This window comes from Sander lucioperca, chromosome 4 (assembly GCF_008315115.2).
Source record: "Sander lucioperca isolate FBNREF2018 chromosome 4, SLUC_FBN_1.2, whole genome shotgun sequence".
Taxonomy (NCBI): domain Eukaryota; kingdom Metazoa; phylum Chordata; class Actinopteri; order Perciformes; family Percidae; genus Sander; species Sander lucioperca.
In genome coordinates, this window is record NC_050176.1 from 37,401,741 (window position 1) to 37,421,709 (window position 19,969).

Below are 19,969 nucleotides of genomic sequence, written 5' to 3' on the forward strand. Positions count from 1 at the left end.
CCTGATGAATTACTCACATTTTCCTGGGTGTGGAGCCCCAGACCCCCAGCTTAATACTGGGGTCTGCTGTGTAAAGTATGGCTCCTTTGTGGCACTTGATTTAGAAAAATTCTAAGTCTGCCCCTGCTTAACAAATAAATAAGCATATATTATTTGTATTCATATTTTTTTGCCGTTTTTCTATGAATAAAATTGGAATGTTTTTTTCTAACCTGAGGTCTTTTTGTACTTTTTCCATCATTCCTTATGATAACACTATGCTCACACCATGACACCGAACCAACTAACCAACTAACCACTTACAATCGAGTCCAATGGGACAAGCAACACAAGTGACTAGAGATTGAAACAGGTTTCTTAAATCCCCAGCTCAACCCATCTAAGTACTTACTTCAATGGGCAAACAAATGAAATGCCACAATCATCCACTGTAAAATTGCATGCATTAAACATGAACCAGGAAATGTCTGCAAGACCCGATGCAAGCTTAAAATAAACAGTTTGGGTTGGGTTATAATTGTAATATTTGACCTTTTATTTTTATGATGTTAAAGTGTCCTCGCACTTGTGGTACCTCATGCACTCCATATAAAGCTGTGTCTAGCAGGGCCAAAAAAAAACTTAAGACATTTAAAAGAATCCTTTAAATGCCATTCCATGTTTATATTTTTAGTTAGTATTTTTACTAGTTCTATTTACAGAAGTAAAACCCTCATGTTTAGGCTTGTCAGTTGAGAAAAACTATTATTATATTAGAAAGTAAACATATGTCAATAAAGCAAGCTCTTAAATTATATTTGTAAATATATCTCAAATTTAAATAATCAAAAAAGTGGCCTTTAAAAAAATGTAAATACAGAAATCATGAGGAGGTAAAGAAAAAAAAATTGTAAAATGAATTATATTACACCACAACATAAATTATGTATGTTGTATGACTTAAATGTGTATTTGTATATGTGACACTGATGCAGACTATCAATTATTTTGCATCCCTGTCCAAAAGTTCTATACTATATCCAGGCTCAGTTTTGGTCATAACATGAAAGTGACAATTGAAAATGATTTTTAGGTTATGTTTGGTTATTAGGCTACTCCCCTTTGAAATAGGGAGCCCTACTCACACGCTGAACAACACAGGACTTTAAGGAAGATGTGTTTTTCCCATACGTATCGAAGCTACAGTGGATAACATTGCATTGTTACTTCATTCTCAAACCTTTATAAATTAGCGAGGAGGATGCTGTTTGACCAATTGGAAGTAAGAAATGAACGCAGTTTGCGTCAGTTACCATGTAACCAGCTGGTGGTTTATTAAATTCATAACACTGTTTACAACCAACATAAAACATTATTTAGACTCCCAGCACATTTTCACACCACAACATGGACACTTCGTCATCGTTGTGACGTCATTACATTTACAACCAAAAATTGCGAGAGGAAAGAGAGAGAGAGAAAGAGAGAGAGAGAGAGAGAGAGAGAGAGAGAGAGAGAGAGAGAGAGAGAGAGAGAGAGAGAGAGAGCGAGCTTCACATACAGTTTGTCGTTAGATCAAAGGTAGCCTACTCAGTAAATGTCCGAAATCAGTCAGCGGAATGGCTGTTTGGGTCCTTCTAACGGCCGCATTGCACATAAATATGTTCCGTTAAATAAAGCAGAGAACACGGTGTGTGTGTGTGTGTGTGTGTGTGTGTGTGTGTGTGTGTGTGTGTGTGTGTGTGTGTGTGGTGTTGGTGGTGGTGGCGTGGGGGGTGTTTCGAAGAGAGAGAAATGGTTCCGTCAATCCCAACCCTTTTTCTCGACAGGAAGAGAGACTCCGCCGCACTCCGTTCACAATCTAGCAGTGGTGTAAAGCTATCCTACTTTGCTCAGTGGAAAACGTAGGCTATACATCTGGTAGAACACAACCTAGAGCTTTAGATCACTTTTTAATTCAGCATAGACTACATCCCATCCACCAAACAGCACCTATTTCATTAGAATGGGTTCAAGAGAACCGGAGAGTTATAACTCAGTATGGTTCAACTGGACGGTGAGGAACAGTGCAGGCTCTAATGTTAGCCTATAGAATGGATCATGTATGATGGATTTGAACCGGTTCTTCCCCCTCCAACCCTACGCAGCTGCTCTAACGCACATATGTCGTCCAAGCTCATACACTTTTGCTGTATTTTAAATAGGCCTATTCCAAAGTTCCACTCACATCTACTAGGCTATGTTATATTAAGGAAATAATGATTGACTCAACGTCTAGAATAGGCTATTTCCATTTGGGATGTTTTTGGTTTGAATGTTTTTGTTTTTTCAATTCAAATCCTCACTTAAACGTTTAAGAACACCATTGAATTTGTGATATTTTCATGAGGTTTTTTTTTTTCTTTTCATTTTTCTCGAGGTACAATTTAAGGAGGACATTCGGGGTCGGGGGTCAAACTCTGACACAGAACAAAAGCGCAGAAAGCGCCTTCGCTGATGAAAGGTGGGAGAGTTATAAATCTGAAGTTATGTTCTATGAGGAACTCCAACTATAATAACTTTCTTCGTGTCTCACCACAGTAAGATGAACGGAGCTACAAGCAATAGGCCTACAGAGTCCGCCGTTCTGTGGGAAGGTAATAGCGTCGAGGTCCAGAGAGATGATGATGATGATGATGATGATGATGACGATGATGACTGCCATTCCAGTTCATCATAGCGCGTCATTAATGTCCCATCATCACTCTCGTCGAGGGCAGAGCTGGCGGAGGGAAAGGGTGCTATCAGCTCGTAGGATGGAGAGAGGGAGGGAGGGAGAGAGGGAGGGAGGCGCTACTGTTTGAGTTCCAGAGCCCAGACATGTTGAGGCCATCCTGTCCGTCCTTTACTCTTCTTATCGCCCGCTGACGAGGAGGATGACGATGAGGATGACGATGATGTTGCCTTAGGGATCTCCACCTGTAGACACGTGACAGTTATTGTTATTTATGTTATGCATATTGATCTATGTTTTAATACAATCAGCCCTGCTCCCAGTAGACCACATGGACAACACACTCACACCAGGACTGATAAACCCATAGCAATACAAAATGGGACTGTGCGATACTGTAAATACATTTTGCTATTTATTCTCTTTACTTATACTTATTTATTGTTTGTTTATCTGTGTCTTGTACTTCTCCTTCCCTTGCTGCTGCAACATTGTGGGATTGATAAAGGATTTTGAATCTTGAATTATCTTTATATGGGCTGGTATGGGAAAAAAAATATATAGCCTATAGCTAGACAGGCGATTGACAGCAGCCTTTGTCACCATGGAAATGATTTTACATTTCTGTCATTGTCACTGTTCTCAAATGTGCAGCGTGATACATTTATATATATATATATATAATAACACCTTACTGGATATTAGACGTTGATCTTTGCTGAATGTTTATGAGAGTTGGTTTTCAGGTCACACTTCGTAGCATAATGTTTTTATCTGTTAATTTGGTTAATGCTCTAGAACACTATAGGCCTACAGTTTGCAGTGATTTTTTTTAGATAGCCATTATTAGACTTATTAACATTACGATACTAAAGTTAATAGAAGAATAACCTGTTAGTGTTCACATGCTCCACACTTTCAAATGTATATATGCCACCTGCCTTACTCGGGTGTTCGGGTATAACAGCATAATTAAAATCATTAATAGCCTACAGATTTGTAATAGTTTTATAAAATGTTCAAATCTGCTTGTGTGTGTATGTGTGTGCACGTGGACGCTTATATCAATAACGCATTTCCTGTGAACAGTGTAAAGTAAACGGAAGGACTTAGGCTATTGTTGTGAAGAGCAGGACCAAGTAGATTTCAAAGTTAAATAAAGTCTCAAATATTGTTCTTATTTTCCGAGCCCTCTCGTTAAGACTTGCGGTTCGCATCTGCCAGCAGCTGAAGTCGTTTAGCCTAATCAAAAATAGATTAATGTACATGTGGTAGAAAAGCATTATAGTATTATAATTATTTTTGCGCTGTATTTCCTTTTCCACAAATAGGCTACAAACGCACGCAAAAGGAGAGTAAAATTACAACAAAGTTGTTTTGACAATAATATAATAATAATAATAATAATAATAATAATAATAATAATAATAATAATAATAATGATCGGACCTCCTAATTAAAGTGCATTTGATGTGTGGACTGAGCAACAAAACAAAGCAATGAGACAATACCCATGCTATAAAGTAATAGTTGGAAATGAGCAAATAGTTCCTTTATAAATATTTAAAAATGGATTTATGGTGCGGTGAGTTATTATCTTGACATTTTGCCACTAGAGAAGCATCCGGTGAAAAATCATGAACGGACTTTGTGCCGTCACTGAGTGTTGTGTTTGATGACACAGTGACACTGACCTGCTACAGGCTAACAATGTCGACTGTAGTCATTCTTATTCAATCGGTCTATTCTCTCTGAAAGACAGTATCTCCAGGATTTGCACCAGCCCCGACTCATCATGTTTCTCTATACTTCAAACTTCATAAAAATGTGACAGCATAATGTCGCCTTGCTTTTAGCAAATACAGCCCACACCAATGAAGCGGTAAACCACTGTTCTGTTCGGTAAACACACTTTACTCCATCAGCCATCCATCCAGTCCAGCACTAGATGCGGAAAGCAACACAGTAGCCTAAATTCTAACTTTGGGTGACTTTGAAGTATAGTGGCCTTTGAGTATAAGCTTCTTTCTTTTTGCAGAGTGAGGAATAAAATATCAAACACATGATAATCTCATAAAACATAAGCATTGCTCAAACAGAACTCCTGCAGTAGGCTTGCGCCTTCATGTAAACGCATTCATAATTCAACCCTCTGCACTGTGCGTTTACTTTTATTATTGACACATTTAAATGCTTTACTTGTTACGTTTGAAAAATGTAGGATTTTCTTGCTATTACTTAAAGTAGGCTATAACGGATTTTAATATTTTGTCACCACTGAGGAATATTTATTTGTCAATATGCTGCAATTTCTAAGTGTGCCTGTACTGGAAATGTACATGGCTAGACTAGACTAATGAAAGAAAAACAAAGACAGAAAAAGATACGAGTTAAATAAAAGAGTGCTCATTGGTGTCCTTCCAGAAATGTGCTTATAGGCTTTAATACACGATCAGAAACGGCCAGATCTGTGTTTTCAGGGTAACTCTTTATGTGTGTGTGTGGTGGGGAAAAAACAGCAAAAAATGGGACGTATCGGGCCTAACCCAAATCGACCTGATTCGCAAACATATTTCGGTCCAGGTGCGTTAATAAAGCCATAAGGTCCTATAAAATGCCAGCAGAACGTGTCAGTTATTACTGCAAACAGGAGGAGGCTGTGCACAATGATATAGGCCTACACAACTATACACCCAACAAGTTCATCCCCCGTTGTGTTTATTGTGTAGTGTTCTAGTCTCGTGGCCGCAGCTGCCTCATCGGCCAGAACAGCTCGGTCATGTTCTTTCATCACAACAACAAAGTAAAAAACAGTAAAGGTTTCATAAAATATCAAATTATAAAATAGTAACACGAAAAGCGACATAACAACAACAACAACAACAATAATAATAATAATAATAATAATAATAATAATAATAATAATAATAATAATAATAATAATAATAATAATAATAATAATAAATGGATGTGGATCAAATACTTAGGCCTATTTGAATAAGGAGTTATGGTTTTACACACACTGAGTTTATCTTGGTTATTATTCTGGACATGTCCCTGTTATGAATAGCACATCACAGGCTAATGTCATTATAAGAACATATCATTTTTTCATGTCATTTAATCATTTGGTAAACATTTAAAATGGTCATCTAATTGAATGTCATAACTAGGCCTACTTCTAACTAACATTTCACAGCCTGTACTATAACTTTCTGATATTATAAAAAATAAAAAAAAGAATACATATAGCTTAATGTACTCAAAATGTGCTTTAGATCTTTTATGCAATGTCTATATTAACCCGATAGGGGTTTTGTTAGTGTGTTGTTACACTTAACTGAAGGATTTTTGAAGGTTCTTGCAAGGTTCCAGTCCCATGTGCTCTTAGTTCAGGCTCTATTAGTCTGCAGGCTACATATCACTCAAAGTGATGTATCACTGTGTTCCCAGTCAGGCTGCTGAAAGCAGCACTAGCAACATTTAAAATTACAGCTCTCTATGTCCTGCACATTTACTTGATATCACTGACTGTACCAAAATGCCACCACGTATGATAGATAGCAATCAAAACAGGTTGTAGCACTGCAACAAAATAAAAAGATGTGCCGTAATTCAGTCAGTACCATGCAGGTCTGTCACCAAAGGCGAATGGTTTTTGTATCATGCTCCAAGTTGAAATATTTAAGATAATGATCTAAATTTACATTTGCCATCAGTTTGCCATTGCACTGTGATAACATAATTCAGGTAAAGATTAAACATGCACATATTTTGTCATCGACAAAAGTCGATTTTGCACAAACAGGATCTTTGGATTATTCCAGTGCAGTACAATAAACATCATCATCCACATTGGGCCACCCTGAGGTAGGCCATAGCTGTAAACAGTGACATACAACAAAACAGTGTGGATGAAGAAAAAAAAACTTATTTTAATTGAAATATCTGGCCTATCTTAATTCTCTCTTGCAGTGTAATATAAACTCAGAGTCCCTGAAATGACTGGGTTTATTACCTCAAGTCCCCCCTTATTTGCAAGCTTAGAGGTCATCCTCTAAATACACTTTAAATTCACTTATGGGTTAACCACTTCATCATTAATGTAAGAGCAGACTGAGGAGCATAAGCAACATTAAGTGCTTACTTTATCTGCACTGAGAATCAAACTCCCTTAGTTACTCCTCTCATACATGTTTCATTTTAAATAAATGGTGAAGGAATTTTTAAACAAATTAAAGAATTCTGTTCACATATATATAGCCTATTTTTTTATTCAACTGTAGTGTCTCAGTTGTAGCAGGGGGAGTGTGTATTTGAATCCAGGACTGGAGTTTCATGACAGAGTTGACATGAGTTATTAACAGGACTACATCCTTCTATTAGTGATTGCAGTTTGAAACGTGAGGAAAATTTGCTTTCTGGCTTCAATTATGCACCACACTTCCTATAGGCAGCACGTTAAGGCAACAGACAGGAAATAATTATTCTGTTCGATTTTCTTCTTGTCTATTCTGACCTGCTCTCTATGATCATGTATTGTTTATTTTACACTTAATTTCCCTTCCTGGACTGAAGCTCGATGTTATCTCTGGATAAGATGAGATGTGATGATGTATCAAAACAACAGGCAGACAGTTTTGTCACAGTAGAATCAATGATGCTTAGTTCTGTTTGCGTAATAGTACATTAAAATACCCTACATTATTAGCTTTAGCCAGTATGATCATACAGAGTATATGTATATGTAAATACAATATAAATAAAATAGCAATTTGGTAGTAGCTACTGTGTTCGAACAAGCACAGCTGAAAGGTATTTCAATGTCTCCAATGTGCCAAACAATGAATCCTTAGGGTGCTTGTAAAGCTGTAGTCATAGGATATGGGCAGCATATGCAGAGCTGGGACCGAAATGATGTGGATAATAAAGTGGACTGTAGGGATGAAAGCATCAAAGTGTTGATAGGAATATTAGTGCTGGGTCTACACGGCTGAACCTGACCCCTCCTGGCTCCACGTTGTCTGAGGATGGCAACCAATTTTCTGGCTCCACCGTTATATGGACTTGGTCATTTGGACCATACAATTATTGTGTAAACATCTTTTTGTTTTATATGGTTCAACTGTATGGGGATATGTTTTCAGTAATCAATGGTTAAGGAGTCAAGTGTTAATTATAAAAATGGGTAAACACACTTACAAGTTACTGTTTACTCTCTCTTCAGCAGTCTCCCCTAGATGCTTCACTGGCTTTTTCAAATTTCTCCCCCAAATAAATAGGGCTATGAGATTCCATGTGTGTATGTGTGCGTAATTCATGCACAGGAAAACGCCTGTGTTGCTGTTTACTTTTTTCTCTCATGTGTAGCCTGGCTTTTTTAGCTGGGTTTGTGCTAGCTCTCTGGCCTGCTGACTTAGTTAAAGATGACAAAACATTGTGTGTGTCAAATGGTGAGGTCTAAATGGTATTTGGACGGTCTACACTGGTAGCGTGTAATGCTAGAGTCTCCGTAGACGACAGATTCAGCCTATAGGCTGCATAGGCCCATTTATGATTACATAAAAATAAAAAAAATATATATTACAGAATAACGGTTTCCTACTTTACATTTCCCTGTTGTTTGTATTATTATCCTCATCTTCTTGCTTTGTAAAATAGCCCACCGAGAGCTGACTATTCATAGACTTCCGTCTTCATCTTCTAATCAATAAATGAGATTAGTCTAGACAATCAGCAAAAAATATTCCTGCTTGTTAGTGAATCTCAGTCAAATTGCCGCTGAGCTCAACTTTATTTAGCCTGCTGTGCCATTTTTGTAATGATGCAGAAATATGTATGGGTTGCAGATCATAAAAAAAACCATTGAAGCGGAGTCTATCATACACCTTCTACTTTCTCTTGCAACGGTCAATATATAACGTTATCCTCTCAAAAATAACCTCGTTTGCAGATCGCAAATGTAAAGGCCTGATAGCCAGTGACCCACGACCTTTAAAACATAGCCGCGCAGGATCCTACATTCATTCAGTTGGCACAAAGCAGCCATATATTTTAATAGGCTTGTAATTCCTTTTTTGAACAATTTGTTCACGCCTTTCTTTCTTTCTTGTATAAAGGAACAGTAGATTTTGAATTTGAACAAATAGGCCACATTTCCGTATGGATTATAGCCATGTCCAAACTGATCTGTAATCAAATGTTTTAAAAAAGCTGAGTTGGCCCATTGTTTTTTTAATTTTTATTTTTTTTATAAATTCTCTAATGTGTTACCAATACGCACGCTGATTTTACTCACATTGTCTTATTTTGTATTATTTATTATGGTCTGTTTTTGTCCTAACGTGAATAGCAATGAACAAAATGAATGTTGTTTCTGTTAACAACGTTTTCATATTAGCCTACTGTATTTCCCGTCAGAGCTGCCTTTTTGACTCAGTAGCTAGAACTAATGAAGAGAAGGTATTCACAGGATGGTCAACTGTGACCTTCAGGCGTTAATCTTCGTGCAATAATTCAGTTTGAGAAAAGCAACAATGAATCATCTCCTCCCTTAAAAAGAATTGAATTTAAGTCATGACTCATGCCAGTTAAATGTTTTATGATTATTATGATTATTACTATTATTACTATTATTATTATTATTATTCATTTTTAAAAAAGGCGACTGCAATTGACAAAATCAAGAGTAGGCTACGTTTAGACAAGTTTACAATCCACTATAGGCTATAATTAATAGACTAGTTTATCTCTGTTTACCACGGTGTTCCTTTATGGTAGGTTTAGACTCAACCAGAAAATAATGTGGTTTGAGTCAGCTCCAGCAATAATAACAGGTAGGCTGATATCTGAGTTATTTAGCCTACTCTTCTGTTATTAAAAAAGACGTTCAGTACAAATGGTGGCCTCATAGGTTCATATGTAGACCTATGTCATGCTCTTACCGCCTCTCTCTTCCTCCGCTCCTCCCGGGCCTCCGTTTTTTTCAGCTCGGCCTTAAAAGCCTGCGTGTCTCCGTGCTGTCCGTCCTTGTCCAGGATGTCCATCAGGTAGGAGATGTAGCTGGTGGCCAGCCGCAGTGTCTTGATCTTGGACAGCTTAGTGTCGGCCGGGACGTTGGGGATACACTCCCTTAGCTCCGCAAAGGCCGAGTTGATGCTCTGGGTCCGCCGCCTCTCCTTACGGTTGGCCGTCGGTCTCCGTTTCACGGGCCGAGGATGTGTGTGGTGGGGGTGCATACCCACCGCGGCTCCGTTCACCGAGATGGCGCCGGCCCCCGGAACCAAGCTGCCGGGTCCGTAGTGGTGGTGATGATGATGGTGGGGGTCCAGGCCGCCGGTGGACCCGCCGCCGCTGTTGCCATGGTACTCTGGGCTGTAGCCGGGCGCGAGGCTATATTCTGTGGGGGACATATCCGCGTGGCTTATCAGCCAGCTCGTAAAGTACGGAGGAGCCCCGGTATCCTCGTGACACCGACCGGCCGCCGCCGCCGCCGCATGCAAGGAATAGTGGTGGCTGTCGTGGTGGTGCATGACCGGGTGATGAGGGAAGCCCGAGACAAGACTCATAGTGACACACACACACACACACACACACACACACACACACACACACACACACACACACACACACACACACACACACGCACACGCACACGCAGGTCCTTCTCGGATGCTGCAGCAGTAAACTCGCCTTCGCTGTTTAACGGTTGTCCAGGGCAGATGTTTGCATCTTGGATAATCACCCAGCGGATTCCGACAGAAACAACCCGCCTGGTCCGATCGTGACGGTCGGTAGCCTATAGCCTATTCCGTGCAACAGTAGGCTACACCCGGGCTAGTCCTGTGTATAGTGGCCCTGTAGGCCGCTTAGTTCTGTTCAAACAACTCCTCCTCCTCTAAGACATTGTTTCTCTCTCTTTTTCTCTCTCTCCCTCTAGTTATAAAGTCACAGCAGCGTTTATCCCTCGATCCTTTTCTTCTCCTTCTTCTTTTTAGAAACTCACTCACAGTGTGTAGCCTATTTCCTCCTTTTTCCTGTGCTTCATCTCATCCTCTGTGAGTCAGTTAGCTGTCAGCCTCAGAGCCGTTTGGCAAGGCAGGACCAGTCTGGGCAGGCACTGGGTCACTACTGGCTAGTTGATACTGAGCTATGGTAAAGCCAGCTTGTCTGTATGAGAGAGAGAGAGAGAGAGAGAGAGAGAGAGAGAGAGTCTGATTTACTACGTCATCTTTACTACCGGGGAGGAGAAACTGACTTCAGAGCATCTGTCAACCAATGGCGAACCCCCGCCCCCTCATCTGGCCCCGTCTGCAGGCTCTGTTTACTTCTCTTTAATGTCAATGGGCCTGCTAAATAGACCTGCTGGCTCTCTCACACACGCGCGCGCGCGCACACACACACACACACACACACACACACACACACACACACACACACACACACACGAGGGCCACGCGCACGCATGCCCAGCAACAATTAGCTTACAAGGTCAGGAATAAAGGGAGATGATCCTGTTCTCGTTTCTAGCATAAAGTTTGACTAGTATACACATACGGTAGCCACAATGTAGGCTGTCAGTAGCCTATATGCCGTTTTTTAAGTAGGCCGATTTATTTATGTAGCCTATAGGCTATTTCAAAACGTTTTCCGAAAAATATAACACTGCTTTCCAGTTTTAAATAGGACACGCTATATTATTATTGATATATAGCCTATAGCATTGGCTACAATGATTTAAAGTGGGTATCTTGGGGGCGCCTGGGTAGCTCACCTGGTGGAGCGTGCGCTGGGTTCGCGCTGGGGCGAGCGTATAGAGGTTCAGTCCTCGCCGCAGCACTGCTGCATGTCATCCGCCCTCTCTCTCCCCTTTCATGGCTAAACTGTCCAATAAAATGCCAAAAAATGATCTTACAAAAAAAGTGTGTATCTTGAGAAACCAGGATATACAAAGCTGGTGTTTGGAAATACATTCATCATTCATTTTGATAAGCAAGTTCAATTTAATTGTATTGATTAGGGGGCATATCATATCTGTTGAAGCCAAGCGGACTATCTAGTCCTAAAAATTCGTAGCCTATATAATTCAAAATGGCAATAGCAAACGTCTGGGGAGACCTGGTACGCTGTGTGTATCTGATGGGTACCATTTGGGTTGTGTGTTCTCAGTTTGGCTTAACTTGTGCTAGCAGAGCAAATGAAGGAACCAGTGGTCCACATATTTACAGTTGACATGATGTCAAATAGTCACTCTGTGAAGGCCACAGAAACAGACACTAGCCAGCCCTGGACTTGTGCAATGCATGTCAGTTTTCTGGACTTAAATAAATACATTTATTTCGTTGCTATAAAAGCAGGGATTTTTCACACACACACACACACACACACACACACACACACACACACACACACACACACACACACACACACACACACACACACATATACACACACACACACACACACACACACACACACACACACACACACACACACACACACACACACACACACACACGATAGCAACACCAAAGAATGGTCAGTGGACAGTTGGCTCTAATTTCCCAGTGTTCACTGATAATAATCCTAGAAAAATGATCCCAAATGTAAAAATGGCACTATATTTACTTTATTTTGTTAAGAGTAATGAAAAAGTCCAAATTTGATCTTAATCATTTCCTTGTGATTTGTAATATGTTCCATAGGCCTACAAAATACCATTGTTATGTAGGTATAGCCTTTTTGTACATATGTAATTAAATAGTTACCACATGCCTTTGTAATGTTTTTTTTTTAGAACTTTAAGTAGCTGTATTAAATAATTGTGTATTTTACTTTACAGTAGCCTAAAGAAAGACGAATTCTAATCTTTTCTTTCTTTTTTCTTTTTTTGTTTGTTTACAAACATGCATAGATAGGCTATAAGGCTATCTGTGAATTTGACTTGAGCGTTGAAGCCTAGTCCTTAAATCATTTATTGCTCCTTCCAGAAGACCCGTTTTCCAAATCAGCTATGAGACCAAATTAAAGCTGGGAAAGGTTTAACTGCAGATGCAACCTAAAGAATACTATGGATGTGACGTTTCATACGTCCATATACGAGATAGATAAGCCCTAAATGTATATAAAATAATAATAATAATAATAATAATAATAATAATAATAATAATAATCATAATAACAACAATAATAATAATAATAATAATAATAATAATAATAATAATAATAATAATAATAACAATAATAACATTTATAAAAAATAAAATAATAACAGCCTATTTCTAAAGTAAAACACTGTTGATGTCAATCAGCATACATGCGATCCAGGCAGTTGCACTAGCCTATAACGGCTACAGTTTATGAGGTTTAACAGAAAACTTGAAATCCGACTTCATGTACCCTAAAAGTGCACCCGGTAAAATGTCCGGGCTGTTCCGAGCTGACACTGTGACCGACCTCCTGACCGCTTTCCTCAGTTTCAGCAAAAAGAAAAGCCCGCTGGATCTCCGGAGCTGCTGAACTTTGAAATAGCCGTTTTGAACACATTTCAGAACCTTAACGTTTTCCTTTTTGTTTTGCTACACGTTCTTTCTTCCCGTTTATTTCAACACAAGGAGCTTTTGAACAAGGCAATCCCCACAATGAAGTTGAAAATGTGTAGCCTTCGCACAAGACTATCCCTCCTATCCATTTCAGAGGGGTCACAACACGGCGCCCTGGACGATATAAAGTTTCGATATAAACGTCCAAGGTTATTCTTCTCTTTCTACTCTAGCATGACAGTGATGTTAATACTTATGAGCTTTCATGTCCAACGTATTAAAACAAGCAGCTAAAAGATCCAACACATATTTACTCAAATATGAATGAATACAACATTTCTATACTTCTACTTCAGTTCAAAGAGAGTGGGAGAGAGAGAGAGAGAGAGAGAGAGAGAGAGAGAGAGAGAGAGAGAGAGAGAGAGAGAGAGCGAGAGACAGACAGAGATAGACCAGAAATCAAATGGTAACTTAGATCTAAGCCATGTGGAAAATAAATAAATACATAGGTCTAAATAAATACATACATAAATAAAATACCCTTGTTCCTCTTAATAAAGCTGTCTAGGTGTAAGAATAATTTAAACCTGGGCTTTCTTAAGTTTCACCATTAGAAATGTCCAATTTGCTTACAGTCAGTAGAGGAGCCATTAGAAATTTAGAACAATTCCATGATACCAAATTATCGAACTAGTAATCTCAACAAATATTCAGTCTGAGGAAAAACATTATTTGTTTTATTATGCTAATTTCCATTAAATTGAATACTAATAGAAATTTGGTTAGGGATGCCTGGAAAATCTTGCTGGACCTTTGGATGACCCTTTTGAGGGCTCCTGAATATACTTGCTACTTCTGAATTTATGTACTTTATGCACTTTATGTATGCTTGCATATTTAATATTCTTCTAGCCTTCTAACTTTTTCAGTCAATTATCGACTCTACATCTCCACTATAACACTGTTTAGCTATCGGGACCTGAAGAAGAGGTACTGCATTTGGTGTAGAGACGCGTGTTGTTAGTTTCAGTGCTGTAAATGTGAATCTAAAGTAAGGTGCTGAACACAGCTAGCATGCTTCCCACAGTAAGAAAATGCCAGAAGCCTGACAGAGGAAGCTGTATATGTTTCCTACGTCCAGAGAAGGACTTCCCATTCTGGTGTTAACCCCCACTTTTGGTTCTCTAGAGATGTCAGGAATAGACATAAAGCCCTGGGCAGAGGGAGATATAGAACTGGGTGCAGACCAATATGAGTTGTGGACAGTATGTGGGCTTGGGTGATGTGGTGATTTCATACAGAGAGTTATTGGTCCCAGGCAGGTTGTGGACACACTGAACGTAAAGAGCCAGGTAGTAGCCAGATGGCAACGAGGCTAAATTTCCCCAGGGTGGACACTGTCTTCATTTCTGACTTCAGTAATGAAAAGATATATATTTTGGCAAGGCACATCAATATTAAATGAATAAATGAATCAATTGAATCAATACAATGTTTAAAGCTGTTATCATTGGGTCACTTGGGGGCAGCAGAACAAGCTGTTAATGCACTGACATAGTATAACCTACTAAAGGTGAACATGTTAGCAAACAGTTCCTTCTTTTTACATCCAGCAGATACAGAGCAACATTATCCTTCATTTGGAGTCAAGTTTTTGTCCACCTGATAGCGTTAGTCCAAATTTTCACTCTACTTTAGCTCTGTTTTTGGTGTCTACTAACTCCGGAGGGAACTATCTGATCTTCTTAGCCGCTAAATGCTCCATGTGTTCACCAGCTAGTTGCTAACTTTGTCAGTCTTTTGTTGCTGGGCAGTTATAGCATACAGAGTATTTTTGGCTGAAAATAACTGCCTGCTGGGGCTGAAAATTGAGTTGATGAGAGCAGTAGGACTGAATCAAAACCAACCAATCTGTAAAACCAAAACAATTAGCTGAAACATGTTAAAATACAAATTGAGCTCAGGGGAACTGCAAAATGAAGAGTTGGTTGATAATTGTCTGTGGGATCAACACTACGATGGGCTGACCCCTTTCACATTGCATGTAGTCATTTGATCTATTGTTAATATGGAAATATTGAGTACTGCAGCTTTTAATAGACATTGGTTTGATTTGCAGCAAAGCCAATCATTAGACCTCAAAAGACTGGGAATACCCATTGTTACCCATACCCATTGATTAGAGGCCATATTAAATGTTAAGTGGAATTTGTATTGCTATTCGTCCATAATGCTCTAATAGTAGTAATACTGTCTAATCATCCATGTATGACACTAAATGCAATAAAATGCCTCTCAATGAAAAGACTAAGAACTATCATATGTCAGCAGAACTGTCAGCAATGTGCTTTTTAGGGGACGCAAACAGCAAATATCACAAATGAGATTGTTGAGTCATTAATTTGTTTTTACAGAGCTAAACTTGAAACTGATCACAAACTTTCAAAGGCTTTAACCAAACCCCCACTTAAAGTGTAGTTCATTTCAGCGGTGCAACCTTGGTCTCAGAAAAGCCAACTGCCTTCTGTGTTTTAGGACTCAATCCTGGCCTGTGAGGCTGTATGGATTTTGAAGCCTCAATTGTCTGACAGACCTGTTTAGAGCATAGGGTAATGCAGTATGAAGCCCAGGCATATTATGTTCATGTTGCTGAAATGTAATGGTAGGACTCACATGGGACAGCTTTTCACAATCAGTGAATATGCACACTTTTTGTGACAGTTGCATGAATACAATAGCATACTTAGATGGATATTACTCCATGACTGATCCGAGAATGACTAAGAAACAGAGACAACATCCAAGGAATACTAAGGGAATATAATTTAGAAAACAGGCTACAGGGAAACAATTAAATATCTGTGCTTTAGTCTTTCCTGTCAGCAAAATGTAAAACATGTATGGGGTGAATATATATATCCCGGCAACAGATAAACAGCCGTAATCGTGGCAGCTATACAATGAATAGCCTATATGAGTTGTTGAAATGATTATAAGTTAACACTGACAGAAATGTATGTTTATTGTAACTGGTATTTTGAGTGGTGATAACAAACAGTGTAAACCATGTTAAGGTTAGAAGGGTTTAGTATAGGTGCAAAACAGCTAAAATTGATAAGACTACGACTGGTTCAAAGTGCTAGCTGCAGCCTAAACATGGTCGTTACTAATGTTTGCACGCTCTAATTGGTTATAAATGATGGTTCAAGATAATAAGATATGTTTTTCGTGCTGGTTATAATGTGGGAGAGACAGACCTGAGAAGAGAATGGGGGTTGGAATGTGTGGAGGAATTCTCTGTGAGGAAGGCATATGATTTATATTTGTTTAAGTGTTGAAGGGGGGGCTGCATTCTGTGTGTGTGTGTGTGTGTGTGTGTGTGTGTGTGTGTGTGTGTGTGTGTGTGTGTGTGAGAGAGAAAGAGAGAGAAGGGGAGAGATCAGGAGCCTGACCGACTGACCTACAGTCTAATTATGTATCATTATCAGGAGACACAAACCGATCTAAATTACTGCAACAGCTCCCATTCACATAGATGGATTACACAGAGCAGGCCGACACGCACACATGCACACACGCACGCACGCACACACACACACACACACGGACGCACGCACGCACACACACACACACACACACACACACACACACACACACACACACACACACACACACACACACACACACACACACACCATGTGCCCTCTCCTCTGATCTCAACCATTCCTCCTCTGTACAAATAAACCTGACATAGTAGCAGGGCCTGTGTGTGAGTGTGTGTGAAAGAGAGAGAGAGCGAGAGAGAGAGAGAGAGAGAGAGAGAGAGCGAGAGAGCGAGAGAGAGAGAGAGAGAGAGAGAGAGAGAGCGAGAGAGCGAGAGAGAGAGAGAGAGAGAGAGAGAGAGCGAGAGAGAGAGAGAGAGAGAGAGAGAGCGAGAGAGAGAGAGAGAGAGAAAGAGAGAGAGAGAGAGAGAGAGAGAGAGAGCGAGAGAGAGAGAGAGAGAGAGAGAGAGAGAGAGAGAGAGAGAGCGTGTCAGGCTGTGTGATGACGTGCAGGTACATTCCAGAGCAGCGGAAGTTTCTTTTCAGAGTGAAGTGCTGTTGCTGCTGCTGCCTGGACTCAATTACAACTATAGTGCAACTCTATAGGCTACAGTCATCATGTGTTGAGCTCAGCTGACTTTATCTGTTGCAAACATCGCATTGTGGTATACTTTTAATTATAACCAGTAGTGTTAAATGAAATATAAGAAAGCATGATCCCCTGATGTTGATCACCACAAGGTGGGTTATACTGTCAGGAAATAAATCCTTTTCTCCTTGACAAAAACCAATCTAGCCTACATCTATTAAGTAGTAGCAATTGTTAAACTCAGTTCTGCAAATTATCAAAAACCATTGGGGTCATCCAAATCAAAGGGATTTATTCCCTTTGGGAGCACGAGTGCTCGGTACATTTCATTGCAAACTGGCCTTTAGATTTTGAGATATACTCTGTACAAAGCTGACCTTTTTTCACTAGCACATGCAATTTCTCTGGGGGACCCATTAGGTTTTGTGATATCCTGATATGACTGAATCACAGTGTTGATATCTGATGAGTACAGGTGGAAATTTTGACATTATGGTAGCAAAGGAGGAAAAGTCAGGGGGGAGGAAAATCAAGAGTCATCCCCTGGGGACTACGAATATTGCTTTGCCAAAATAAAAGTGAATCATTCTGGTAGTTATTAAACAAAAAAACAACTTTATTCCTTAATTGGCACATACACACAGAAGAATGTAGCAAAATTCTATTACTGCATCCTGACCGATGGGTCAGGATGCAGTAATAGAATTTTGTATTAGGAGCAGTGGACAGCTTCTTTCATACACATCCAGGGAGCAACTTGTCTAGACTTGTCACACTTTGACATGTTGCCCTCGGAGGCTGGGATTGAACCCCCAACCTTGTGGTTATGGGTTGACCACTCTAGCTCTGAGCCACAAGCTACCCCATGAAATCTCCCTCAGTGCTGGACAGATGGACCATCATCCTCTAAATCCACAGGTACCGCCAAAAATGTGGTCAAAAATAAATGTATATTGACTTCTTGGGGTTTTAAACTGTCATTGTGTTATTTGAAAATCTTTTGGACTTTTTGAGAGACTGACAGCTTGTTTTCTCTGAAATATTAATCTTCATGCAGAAAAAAACAACACTTGCTGTGGACATCCTTGGACTGTCCTTAAATATTACATAGTTGTCTTCTGCATCTTCTTCCTTCATCTGCAGTGAGGCTGATACCGCCAACAGCAGTACCAAATGCAGTTACTGGCTATTTAAAAAAATCTGATCTGAGTTTTCTAGCTATACCTTTATGCTGTTTTTAGCTTTGTTAGTGATGTACTGTAAAGAGAGTCAGAAAGAGTCCACAGCTAGCTGAGTCAGTGTTAAACAATACTAAAAGACAAATAAACTGTAAAGGGGAGTCTATGATAGCCATCCAGAACCACATTGCTCAGCTCTTCCTCTGTGGTGTTTTCTTTATTCTTATTGCACTGGCCCAATTTGTGTAATGGTCCACCTGGTCCCGGCACTCCTGATTGCCAGTCCATCCTTGATTAAGGCCCCCTTTCTGTGACCATGCAGACTTTTGCATAATCATCTCAAAGATTTTAATTGAATGTCTGTTAAATCACTATATGTACTGCAGAATGAGCTAACACAATAGGGATTGAGCCTCTGGCCCACTGATGGAAGCCCTTGCATTTGCAGTATTAAGAACTGGGTGGTGACGTTCACAAGCTGTGCTGCGTTTTCCATCACCCAGTAGGACTTGGTGTGTCAGAGAAGGTTGGCTGAGCTAACGCAACAGACTCACTCTTCAACTCACTTGTGTGTGAAGTGGCGTGCTGTTTAGTCCGGTCACAGCTGGCGTTGCGAGTGAACGTAGGGTTTGGATCTCTGGAAAGTGATATCCAAAAACACACTTATAATTATCGCTTATTGTCAAAGGTGCCGCCACAGAGAACAAAGATCTTCAAGATTGTAACTTTAATAAACAGCAGGACATACATGTTAAGAAGAGCACCTCAAGCTTTTCGTCTTCAAGTTTGTCCGTCATTTACAGTATGTGCATCAAGAGGTATTTGTATTTCTTGTCATTTCACTGTCACAGAAGCTTAACACTTTTGGGAGAAAACATGTGATTGCTGAATACATTCTGGGGAAGTGAAGATGGGTCCTCTGTATTTTCTGTGCCTTGAGTCATCACACAGAGGCTTTATCTGCCTGTGTGCGTGTGTTCACATCAGACACATCTTTAGAGGGTGGAACAGTCTACGCTACAACACAAGACTGCAGCACAGCTTTGGCTTGTGACACAGTGACAGTGTTAACGTTACCCGGCTTATTGTAAATGAATGATTTTCTGTCTGAGCAAAACATTCATAGACCTCCCCGTAACACTAACTCAGTAATCTACAGTGGATAATACAGCAGCGTGAAGAAAATACCTTTATGACAGCAGGTGTGGTAAAAACACTTCCACTTTTGTCTAAAGCAGTCACTAGAATCAACACAAACTGAAAGTTACATATAGCCACTTTAAACATGTTTACTTTGTTTGGATGATTATTCCCATGTCAGAGCAGGATCATGTTTAAACCAGAAAAATGACTCAAAATGCTTTCCCCAGGTCCTCTCCATATGGTCAGTGCATCCCTCAGAGACCAAAGAGACAGTTAATCTGAGG

The 19,969-nt window shown here is 39.8% G+C and overlaps 1 protein-coding gene across 1 annotated transcript; it reads right to left on the reverse strand.

Moving 5' to 3' along the window:
* Nucleotides 1-1,278: 1,278 nt before the first annotated feature.
* hand2 (heart and neural crest derivatives expressed 2) lies at nucleotides 1,279-10,913 on the reverse strand. The gene is made up of 2 exons (XM_031295401.2): nucleotides 9,637-10,913; nucleotides 1,279-2,937 (listed from the first exon to the last, which is right to left on the reverse strand). The coding sequence occupies exons 1-2, from the start codon at nucleotides 10,258-10,260 to the stop codon at nucleotides 2,812-2,814; spliced, it is 750 nt and encodes a 249-aa protein (XP_031151261.1). The 5' UTR covers nucleotides 10,261-10,913; the 3' UTR covers nucleotides 1,279-2,811.
* Nucleotides 10,914-19,969: the final 9,056 nt, after the last annotated feature.

What these genes read in the sequence shown, in the direction of transcription:
- hand2 (XM_031295401.2), bottom strand. Translation starts at nt 10,260, where the DNA reads ATGAGTCTTGTCTCGGGCTTCCCTCATCACCCGGTCATGCACCACCAC. An exon ending in AGCGGAGGAAGAGAGAGGCG is followed by an intron (nt 2,938 to 9,636) that starts GTAAGAGCATGA and finishes ACGTGTCTACAG; the next exon opens with GTGGAGATCCCTAAGGCAAC.